The following is a 12,229-nucleotide window of genomic DNA, read 5'->3' as shown; positions in this document are numbered from 1 at the left end:
TATGGCCATTTGTACACAGATGCATGTGCTTGTGTGTGTGTGCGTGTGTGTGTGTCTGTATGCGTCCGCTGGAGTGCACAGACCACATAAGATGAGTCTCATGCTCACTTGGCTGTGGAGGCCGGGGTCTGGAGGGGCCGAGGGGCCGTGGCATTCTGCAGCCCCATCCCACCCCTGCCCCATTCTTCCCCTCTTTCTGGGCCTGACACAAATAAAAGGATTAGGAGCCCCCGTTTCCGTCAGACCCTCCATTCAAGACAAAGCTGCGACCGGCTTAGTGTCACACTTAATGATAAAAGTGCAAATCTCTGTCAGTCACTTTGGGCAGAAATACCGGTGTTTGGGGGGCTAATCTCGTTTGATGAAGATTAAAAGGGGTAAAAAAGACAAAGAAATGTGTTTTGTTTTGTTGTATCTGCACAAATACCTATACTATTGAATGATGTCAGGCAGGCGAATTTGACATGCAACAACTGAGGCAGTCCCACAGGAAGTGATTGCGAGTTGCTGAATTTTTTTTTTTTTTTTTTTTTTTTTAAGTAAATCTGGGAGAGCGGAAAGAGCGTAGAAAAAGAAAGAGACAAAGAGAGAGAGAGAGAAACAGAGGAAATTGCCTATGCACACATGCAAGTGCGCACACACACACACGCATACACACACACACACACACACACACACACACACATGTGCCCACACCCTCACAAAACCCGGGGTGTAGTGTGGATAAATACCCTGCTCTGCCCAGATTCCCATGTAGAGCTAGAATGTGTGACGTGAGTGTGAGAGTAAGCCTTGGGCACACAACAGTCTGAATGCAGCACTTGCCACTGTGATGCCAGTCCTCTCTAGTGTATCTGTGAAAAGCCTACGTGTTGGAAAAACATTCCAGAGTGGGATCACATATACACAGTTGGGGCCAGCAGCGATACTGTGAGCCAGCAGCAGAGGCCATGTCTCAATTTCTCATGCACGTTCGACCAGGCTGCCTTCGAGAACAAGTGTGGACTATTTCCAAACGAAACCAGTTCCACATAAGCAAACCAGACAAACAGATCTGAAACATAATTAGAATTAGTAAGAATGTGAAGGAGTTATTTTGTCATTTTTTACACACTTTCGCAAATACATTGTAAACGATATCTAAAATGAATCATTTTATCACCTGGATTAGCAAAAAGCCTGCTAGTCAAATTTTTGATTCTCCTCATTTAAACAATGACTCTGGCAGATCCAAAAGTGAAAACATTTGCTGAGTGCGTGTATTTCTCGGTTGGCCACTTTAACAACCTCAAACCGATTACAGTATTTCACAGATTTAGCCAAAATCTAATTTGTAAATTGCATTTAATGGTTTGTGGTTGCCTTCCTTTTTTTGTTATGAAGAGTTGTCATGCTGTGAAAATAAACCTGAAGGCCCGAGGACTTGGAGCCAACGAGGAAAATCGCCGCGTTGCCGAGCCCAAGCCGCTCTCTCCACCGTCACTGATTAGCATTCCCGATTGACTGACATGTCCCACTGGCTGCCTAACAGCCGGCTTTAGGAGATGAGGTTAAATTGTGGCTACCAACAAATTGCATGCTTGAGTTCCTCTGCACCCCTCTGCTATCATCCAGTGTAATGTGAGCACACCAGGCAGATCCCTCTGCAGATCCTTCTCCTCCCCTGCACTCCAGCTCCCCCACACAAAGCCACAGAGACCTCTTTCCACATCCCCAGCCACCAGTCTGGCCTCTAAAGTGGTGATGGGCATTACCGTGGCTGAGCCTCTGTGGCTTCCCAGAGAGTCCTGCGAAGTGCTTTGTGTTCCAACTGCTGCTGCGCGCACACGCGCACGCACACACACACACACACACACACACACACACACACACACACACACACACTCCATACCCAGGCATCCCTACCAAAACACACATGCACACGCACAGATCGGAAGTGCCTTTACAAAAACAAACCTTGATGATATCACCCATGATTTAATGATACAGCCAATTTCACCTACAATTTACTGGGATAACAATGCAAAAAGCCCAACAAAAAAATAACCACCTGGTTAAGTGAATATCAACAACAGACTATAGAACTTTTTATATGCACGTATCTTGTGTAAAAATTTATAACAGCACACTATTCATATGTACGTGTGTTCATGTAAAATGATCTGTTTAATCAAATATTTATGACTGAAAGTGGCTATTTGTGGGAACCGGAAAGGACGAAAACGAGTGAATACAAGATGTAGTTAGTGATGCAAATAAATACCACTCCAACAGGTCCTTAATGGGTCAAAATGCGTTGAGGGGGGAACGGTTAGCAAGCCATGAGATGACAGATGATGCATCCTAGTATGCTGCTGGGACAGGCCGAGCCATGTTGACATAAAACCCAATACTTCCTTACAGAGGAACGGGGCCAGCTCCAGCCAGCTCCTTGCCGAGCACTAAAAATCCCGGCAAGCTGAAGCAATATTATCTAGCTTAGTGTTGCTAACATTAGATTTGTCTCTCTGTAGAGGTCCTCCTTTATTTACCCAAGAGAAGTGGCTATAGACACATTTTTATCCTTTTTAGGTAGAATTAGAAAACAAAGTAGCTTGAAGTTAGAAAATCTTCCACAGAACAACATGCACACCTATGGATCATCTACAGAGCTGTTTGGTTGTTTGTTGTGAAATACGCTGGCAGGACAGATAGTCTGTAGTTAACTACAAAACTGTGGGACTAGGTTGACAACACAAAGCACATCCCGTTTTGTGTATGAGTGTTCACAAAGTGCCAGGCCACGCGGGAGTGTCTCAGAGTGAGTAAAACACACGGTGAGCTAACACAGAAACCCAGCCGTCAGCATCTATCCACCATACTGCTGCAGCGTCCCAAGCACAGCTAATTAAAAAACAACAATTTCACAGGAGGGCACTCCTAACAGTTCTAAAAAGCACCTCTCAGCACACCAGGGGATCGTCCAACACTGAGAATTACAAGGGAAGTGAGACAGGTTCTGGGAGCTCCAGTTTTATGGCTTCATCACCGCTCTGTTTTTCTACTATTCATACTACCGTAACGTGAATTTAATTTTGCTTTCAACACGTGAATTGCAAAATTTGGAAAAATCTGCATGCTGACGTATTTGGATCCGTTACAAATAAAACATTCTAAAATAGCATTTTTCTAGACAATAAAACTTTATATAGCAAAAAAAAAAAAAAAAATCCCACCCTGGAATGCAGGGTTTTATACATCAGCAGCAACCGAAAGCACATAGTGTGTAATATAGTTACTTAATGTTATGCTTGTAGATGGAGCCCACTGCTTGAACATGGCATTTTCTAACAAGGCAGTCCATTACAGGGGTGTTGTCCAACACTTCGGTCAAGTGATAGCCTTATTACACGGGTCCCTTCAAACCATCTGCTTGGTTAGAGGAAAGGTCCCTCTGGGGAAAAGATCTCCCTCTTTCTAATGATGTATAATTGACCTCCAAACACCAGGGCACAACAAACTCTCTGGGGGTGGTGTAATTCCACTCTACCTTTTACATACCGCCCGTCTCGTTCGAGCTTGTTCTCCCTCACTCGGCTACGGCTCCCATCCAGCTGACAACTCTGCCTATTTACCAATCAAACTCGCTCTGAAATACTCTCTCAGCAGGCAGCGCCGATATTGTTGTATTTCCCCCTCTGTGAAAATGTAGTCAAATTTCAGACTCAAGATTTCCCTTTTTGGGGAAAATTCGGCTGATATCTCCACATCACAGATTTTTTAGCATGAAATCTTGAAGAAAAATGTAACTTGTCACGACCCCAGACATTCACCATCTTCCACTCATTCACACAAATCGCTATAATTCCAATATGTTCACATCGAACACCGGTAAAAAGACAGAGAAAAACAAACACAGGTCAACTGCATAACATAAAAAGAGGAAAACATATGGGATAAAGGATAATAAAATCCAATCTTGTTACTATATAATTGCACTATATGGAGCAAGTTGTGTTGAACTGTGTTGGTGGGAGTTTTAATAGCACAGTACACAATTGTTTTCCCCTGTCTGCACTTAAACCTATTCCAAAGGTGTGAAAAAAGACTGCTTGCCAATCCCTTGATTTATTGTAGCTAGCTAGAGCTGATTACGGGGCATGAATCAGTTGCTGTTGGAATGTAATTAGGCACGTAGACCTCTGCAAGGCTAGGAGCTCTCTTCACCGCCCAAAGCAGTTTGTGGGCTGACAAATGCATCTTAAATGGGTGTCATAAAAGTCAAAAAGGTGCCAATTACATCTTTAAGTATCCCATCAATGCAAATGAAATAAACAAAAAAAAAAAAAGGGATACTTTTGTCTAGGTGAAGGGGAGACCCTCCAGCTAGCTGTGAACCTGGGAGGGATGGAGGCGGGAAAAAAAGAGAGAGAGAGAAAAAGAGAGAGAGAGAGAGAAGGAAGAATTAAAAGATGGAACGTGTGATGAATAATAGTGTGTGAGAACAGGATGGCGCCCAGCAGGTTGTTGTGTTTGGCCTGGATGTTCAGACTTGCCACACAAGCTCACAGCATTCAAACTACCAAAGGTAGCAAAGCGAGAGGGGGGTCAGTTTAGAATGGAAGACCAAGTATGGCACTTCAAAGGCATATCCACATATTATTTGGAAGAGGTTAGGAAATAGATTCTGTCTCTCTTTCTTTCTTTCACTACACACACAAGACAAACAAATAAATAAAGAATAATCGGCTGTGGTGAAGCAGGCGGGGAAACGAGATCCGTCTCTTTGCTGGACTGTCTCAGCTTCCAGCCACCTCTAAGCCGTGACGCCGTGACTCCGGTCTCCCATAGTTACTGCTATGAATTTCCCATTGTTATCAACTGACTACACTCTTGTCACAAAGCTGGATGAATGGCACGCATGGCAATAGATGTAACTCATTGTTGGTTGCAAGGTATCTAGCAGAGAGCCATAATGTCCTAGTAATCGAAGTAGAATTGTTAAAAAGCCCAGACACAAAAAGCTGAAAATTTAGTGACAAGCATGAAAAGCACTCATGCAATGAGAAACACAGGGGCACCCCAGGGTGCACACAGTCTGCACAGTCCTCAGCATTTAGCCCTCACTGACTTAGCCTCAGCAATTTCTTGATTAGCTCTGCCATTACCGGTTGAATGTGATAATTTACTAATTTAGTAATTCAGTTTACTAATTTATCTGACTCCCTGGCTTATCACTGTCATGCAAAAGTATTTTTCTAAATTCATTTTGGAATTGTAATTCATTTTAAATTGGCTTCTGCCATACTTTGGAATGCAAAAGTTTCAAAATTATTATGATCATTTATTATAATAACAGTAAGGCAGTATATCACAATTGCACAATTGACATTATTATTACTATTACTATTATTATTATTATGACTATTATTGTTGTTGTTGTTGCTGCTGTTGTATCTCAATAACAATCTAATCTGTACTTTATCACAATAGTTTGCTATTGTAATTAAATTCGGCGTTTCAAGTGGAAAAAAAAAGTCCGAAAATAATTAGATGTTTCGAACTCTGAAACTCGAAATTTGACAGTAAATTATTCATAAGGTTATAGCCGGTCTATGCTGTGCGTGCGTGCGTGTGTGTGTGTGTATGTCGCGCGTGCGTCAATGTGTGAAGTTTTAGGCCTAATTATTTTTTCTTACTAACTCCCCTTCACTGTGTTTAGCCTTGCGTGTAGGTCTAACTTCTACAAAGGATAAAGGACAGGTTGTTTTTCATGAAACTGTTAAACTGTTGCCGTGCCTCGCATGCCGACCGCAAAAAAAAAAAAAAAATCTCCAATAAAATGGAATAAAATAAAATGAACTAAAATCCACCAAAAAAATTTAAAGATAAAATGAGGGGAGGGAATAAATCTAATAGAAAACGTAACGCAAAAGTGGAGTGAAGGGGGCATCGGGTTTAGCAACTGAATTATTAATTGACATAATCAGAAAGTAAATCTAAACTGCGCTGTGGGCTTATACTGTGGCTCAGTGTGTAAGGAATTAACCTACTGAATTTTTTTTTTTCTTCTTGTTTTGAAACTATCTGAAACTGTTACTGGGGAAAGGCTGCATAATGAAACCAGAAAATATGACAGAGAGCGGAATAAAATGGAGAGACAAAACGCCTGCACGCTCTCGGGCCTGGTCGGGACCACGGCGCTGTTGTGAAGCACTCACTGGTTCCGTGGAAATAAATGTGGAAATACCGTGGGCCACTGTGACAATAACAGAGCAATAAATGTGACAATAATATATAGCCACTAATGCAATCACCGTCCAGCCAGTGTGAGCGCACTGGAAAAATATCCATCTTTCAGTCTCTGATTTATTCTTATTTTTTTTTTTTAACATGTGAAAAGTGCTGCCAGTGGGATGAGATAATTCCAATTTCTCCAATTGTTGTTTGACTTATTTCAGGAATTTAAATAAACAAGTGTCACTATCTTGACACACGGCAGAATAAGCCACTAAGTATCAATAACGCATCAGTAAAACGACACTAGTCAATCTTATAAAAAAAAATAAAACAAACCGGTTAATTTGTATTTTCTCACCCCGTTGGCAGATTTTCCAACTTGTTTTAAGCAAAATTAGACTTCATACTGGATTAAATGAAATGTTAAAATGGACATTTTTTGCACTGTGAGTGAGACACATTAAAGAAGGCCTACAGGCCAACTGCAGCCGAGCCACTGCAGTGACTTTTTGATCACTGCACACACCAGCCGAAACATCTGAGGACATCTAGACAGACATCCTGCGAAATTTGCTTACTGTTGGTAGTCGTGTTTGCAGTAAAGTTTCCTTTCTCTGAAGTAACAGCTGGTGGTGAGAGGTTGTTGACACACAGTGCACTGCAAACACTCTTCATGCCACGAGGAATCGTTGACTCTCATCAAGAAGCGGTCGGAAATGGGCCGCTGGCATCCTTCACACACGGAGGGATGATGACATTCAGTCCCTAAAATGGCATTGGAATTGCACAGGCCCGTCAGAACAAAACAGGGAAAAAGGCCTAAATCATAGTCGATATTCTCAGATAAAAGCCACCGAACGCATAAATCTACACTGATTTATCAAACAAAATCATTGGGAATGGGATTAATATTATAGCTATTCGGCCAAACCAAGAAAGTAGTGGATGAACGTTATATATTTCCTATGGAATAAGGCCTATAGAGGCTACAGCCTACATCACTCGTCCAGCCATTTGATGGCAGGGTCATTACACATGCATGGAGGATGCGTATAGCCTTGGCAATTATGGGAATAAACCTACATTTCTTATTGTTTTGGTTCTCATTGTTGTTTTTGTTTGCCACACATAAAAAAAGCACTTTTCATTGTTTTAGCATGCTGGTTGCCAGGAAGATTGGAGGATAGAAACGTGTCACGGAAAAAGGAAAGGGCAGTGAGCATGCAGCATAGGGTAATGGCATCCAGACAGGAATACTAGTCTCTTTTAACTTTAATTGAAGTTATGTGTGTTTCATTGGGGTTTAATGCCTAGTATAAGACTTACCGAGCATGACTCCGAGCGTGGCTTGTCCCGATCGCAGGGGATGATCTTCAATTTTTATGCCGTCCAACATGATGCACGCCTTGGACTGTTTTGCCGTGGAGAGACGCTCCAGTGACACCAGACCTGTTGCAATATCCATAAGAACACCGTCAGACTTCACTACTAAATCCTACGCGGCCACAACACTGTCTGGAAGAAGACCACTGCTGAGCACAAAACCTGTTGAAACCGTATGAGTTCCGTATGAAACAGCCTGCAGCTGGGAGGACAAAAAAAAAAACATGAACTTAACAGAAGTTAAAAAAAAAAATCGCCTTTGATGCTCACAACAGTGTCAAAGTAAACGCAGCCTAGGTCGGCTAAATAAATCCCTGATATGTCAGAGAAGCGTGGGGAGACAGTAAAGCAACAATAAACGTGGAAAAGTCTCTGAACAGTCACCTGTTATTATTAGGACTGAGGAAGCTTTATCTTCTGTTCCGCAAGCCGACGGGAGAAAGCCGGATTCCTTCACGAAATAACTGTTTCAGTCAAGCAGAAGAAGGGCAAAAATGACAACAAATCCAAAGATATGAGAGTGAAAAATGTTCCGACAGTAACTCTTGGAAGTATAGAGAGGGCTGCTCGTGCCCCTGTCGCTGCAAAAAGTCTGAGATCGAGATTGAAGCGGGTGGATCCTCCCACTCCTGACTGCATGCATGGCCACACTTTTTTCACCCCATTCACTGCCATTGGGATGCTATTGGTGCAGAGTACAGTGCGCTCCACGCAGTCCAATAACAACACGCAGGGACAGTTACCCGTAAAGAAGACTCAGTAGAAAAATTCTAGATATTTTTCTATGGGCATGGATTGACATGGCATGCTCTAAAAACAACGCTGTAATAATAATAATAATAATAATAATAATAATAATAATAATGATAATAATAATAATAATGATAGGCTGATAACATCAATAATAATAACAATGATAATACAACTAGGCTATATTTAAAGTCCTATTTTGTTCTGTTATTACATTATTATTTGATCATTATTATTAGGCTTATCATATTATCATTAGACCTAGCCTATTAATTTTCAGCTTGCATGCCCTTCTACAAAATGTGCTGCGGAGATTTCTATCGATTCTATTTCTATCTTTCTTTATTGACTTAAAAAAAATATGATGAGGCGAATTTCACCGCATTTGCTGCCAAACTCTATTTACTTATCTTAAATTGTAATATTTTCCTTGGTGGGGAAAAATACAGGTGGGTCCTATAGGTCTGCTGAAGCATCATATGCTTTAGCCTACTTGCTGGTCTTTTGTGTATTGTTTCCAGTCGAGCTGCTAACCTCCTTCAACTGATGCACCTGGCGATCAGTGGTGATAACAGCGGCCTGTCCAGCTCTGACATGGCCAATAAGAGACACGCAAACATGCATTTTCGTCTAATTCCGACAAGAAATAAAAAAACAAAAACAATAACGACAACATATTTGCACCCAAGGCCTGCCCTACATTTATTTATTAGGAACAGCGCAGCTATAGAAAACAGGCAAACTGCCCTTATTATGGGCTATTCATCAATTTATCAATTCATCCTTTCATCTGCGGCACGGGCCCTCGTACAGAATTTAAAGCTAAAACGGTTAATTGAAAATAACCGCCATCCAAATAGCCGTCCTTAAAAAAACAGATAGGCTATGGAAGCATATTAGAAGCATTTGTGTTCAGTGTGAGCTTTATTCTCAGGCAATATGCAATAATAATATCCAGCTGAAGGTCATCAGTGATGTGCTTTGTGGCTCACCGAGACCTGTGCGAAAATTCAGACGTTTGCAAAGGTGAGGAATATTGTACTGAGGCCTGTCTGAAATTAGAGGGGCGCTAATAGGATTTTGCGACGTCATCCATTTCACGCTGGGAGTCAGATGGCTCTTATCAATATTAACTTGTTTAAAAAGCTACAGGCCTAGGCAAATAGTTTCCAAGTGGATTTGACAGAAATATCAGAGCCCAAGGTAAGTTTTGAGGAAAAGATAGGGCAATATTGCTGCATGTTAGATTTTACATCAGCTCGTGGACTGCAGGGTGCTGGGGGCTTTTGGTATTTAACAAAAAGCTACCTGCTGCTCAACAATGACGATAATTACTCAAGGCATGCCTATAACTTTGACAGCAACATAGTATGAATAGAGTATTTCTCTGACATCAGCAACAGCCCTGCAGGAAACAACAAAAACAACAACAATATCCTAATAATAATAATAAGAATATGAATAGCTTAATAATAGCATCATAATAATAATAATGATAAGAATACTACTACTAATAATAATAATATCACACAGTCTACCATTTCTACAACTTATATGAATAAAAAAAAAACTTGTCCTATATTTGACGTAATTTAGTTCATGCTTTAGCCCGGTTTAGGTTATTTAAAGGAAGAAAACAGTACAATTATGTGAAATGTCTATGCGGTATTTACCTTCCATCCTTAGGCCTACCTACGGGTTGTTTTTGATGTCCTTTGTGAAGCATCAAGGCGATGACCTGTAGCCCAGTTTGGAAAACAGAGAATAGATTGTGGGCTGTTTTGTTGGCGTTGCCCTCTGCTGTTCACTGGGCGAATAGCTGAAGTTATCTAAGAGAGAAGGGGAATACAACGCAGAAAGGCATTAAGGGAAATAACTAGCCTATAGTAATCCTGCAATCAAATTTTAGATACATTTTAAACCTATACTACACACATTTCACAGCAAAACGTCCAAATATCATGCAGCTACTATGGGTTAAAAATAGGCTATACCACAGAAAGTCCTATAGTCATAGAGGAGATAAAAGATAGCAAAAGATAGGATAACTAAACTCACTATTGAGTACCATAGACATACTGTAAGTCCCTATAGGAATATTATAGGAATATTATAGTGGTTATTTTAGTGAGTGTACAGACCATAACATGATCTGTGAAAGTGAGCACATACCTAAAGTCATGAAGTCATGCACCCCAACCCAGCTAGGCCCAGTCTTTTCGTTATTTATTTTTTCTTCATATATATATCAGCACGGGGTCAATTACCTCCATCTTACACAACACTGGATTATCTCACCACTAAGCGGCATTATGAGCTGAGCATCAATATAACATAATCAATATCATTTTAAAACATATGAAGCAAGTAGTTCACAACCCTCCCTCCCCCTCCCATTCATTCACCAGTTATCGGGCAGGTCACTTGCGTGATTAAGGGCATCAACAAATCAATCAATAAATCAATCCACCAGCTTCAGCCTGCGGTGTTTTTAATGAGCCTCTACATGACAAGCCCTCCCTCGCCTTCTATAAGGCAGGAAAGCCCTTGCAGCAGGTGTGCTGCAGAAACCAATAGTCCCCTAAAGTTAAGCAATTTACTTTTTAAAGCAACCAGTCCTGTTGCATCCAACGAAAAGGTAAGAGCTCATTATAATGCGCATTCCTACAGGCAGGAGCACCGGCTGCTGTGCTAGAGTTTTTACTGAAAGTGCAATGACTGAATTTTAACGAAAAATGGGGTGAAATTGTTTCAAATCGGACCCCAGTTTTGGAAATAGAAGAAGTCTTCGGCAACTGATCGATTTTGGAAAATACGAAATTATCACTCTAATATTCAAATGAGTACACGGCGATTTACACGAATTAAAAAAGTGCGCAAATTCGTGTACTGTTTTAAGGACTCAAAGTAAAACTCAGCAGTCTATTATAGTATGCACGAAGTCTGTAAGTGCATTAAGAATATATGAAGTACTAATGTAAATTATCTTTGCAAAAGTGAAATTGTTCATTAGGCTTTTTTTAAATGAATTTGTCAGACCTTTTACATGAAAGTGTGTCGAAAAGATAATCATCATCATGCTAAGGAACTGATCCAGTATCAGTGTCATAAATATATAATAAATCAAAATCTTAGACGACTTCGTTTAATTTATTGTCATATTTGGATAAACAATGCCTTTTATCAAACTAAAATATCAACATAAACATAGGCTACCGTTCAACTTTAATTACAGTGATATCATGCCGTTAATGCTATGCCCCGCAGACCCTCCAACCTTTAAAATAACACACAGCTCTAGGCCCGGTGCAAACCCGGGGGCTTCTGCAATCACAAAATGTATTGAAAAATCTAAATGAAAAAAATAATCTCAACTGCATTTGATCCGACACACAATACATTTAAATTGACTACATTAATAAACCTTGCATCATTGCCATAATCTATTTCTACACTACTACTGCAGGTCTGCTGCTGTTACAATGTGAACATTTTCAATTATGCCTAAAACAAAACGCACTAATAACTCACGGAGAGCGCTTAAAAATCAAATACCTTGGTGAAAATGGGAAGAACACGTCAGGTCCTCAAAGGAGAAACTCAGCCAACCAAAGACATAATGGCACCCTAAATTGCAGGGGGAGAGGACTTTAATAGTTAACTCACTTTGATCTTTTAATGAGTGTTTCTAAAAAGCTTAAGCTCTCCACGATGCTTCTTTAAAAGCTGGAATGAAAAAAAAAACAAAAAAATACAGGCAATCTTGTTTGCTCCCGACATGCACTTGAACGTCTTAAAAAGCTAATCAGATAGACAGAGACTGTGTAGCCTAGCACAAAGATATTCATACTTGGCAAAATAAATATTTTTGGATAAA

At 40.6% G+C, this 12,229-nt stretch overlaps 1 protein-coding gene across 2 annotated transcripts in view; it reads right to left on the bottom strand.

The window, feature by feature from the left end:
• Window positions 1–7,644, bottom strand: part of lmx1bb (LIM homeobox transcription factor 1, beta b) — a 44,199-nt gene extending 36,555 nt beyond the window's left edge. Inside the window, exons 1-2 of one of the 2 annotated variants that reach the window (XM_071535332.1) lie at window positions 7,546–7,644; window positions 6,798–6,984 (exon numbers count right to left, since the gene is read on the bottom strand). In XM_071535332.1, coding sequence (XP_071391433.1) covers window positions 6,798–6,984; window positions 7,546–7,615 — 257 coding nt within the window. In that variant the 5' untranslated portion in view covers window positions 7,616–7,644. Of the gene's footprint in view, window positions 1–6,797; window positions 7,012–7,545 lie in introns of both variants that reach the window. The other variant, XM_071535333.1, reaches the window with a different exon arrangement.
• Window positions 7,645–12,229: the final 4,585 nt, after the last annotated feature.

This window comes from Centroberyx affinis, unplaced genomic scaffold (assembly GCF_046629955.1).
Source record: "Centroberyx affinis isolate AG114_WGS23_722 - 3 ecotype Tasmania unplaced genomic scaffold, CSIRO-AGI_Caff_v1 ptg002689l_1, whole genome shotgun sequence".
NCBI classification, from domain to species: domain Eukaryota; kingdom Metazoa; phylum Chordata; class Actinopteri; order Beryciformes; family Berycidae; genus Centroberyx; species Centroberyx affinis.
Note: the sequence above shows the minus strand (reverse complement) of the source record. Positions and strands in the feature narration are given on the sequence as shown.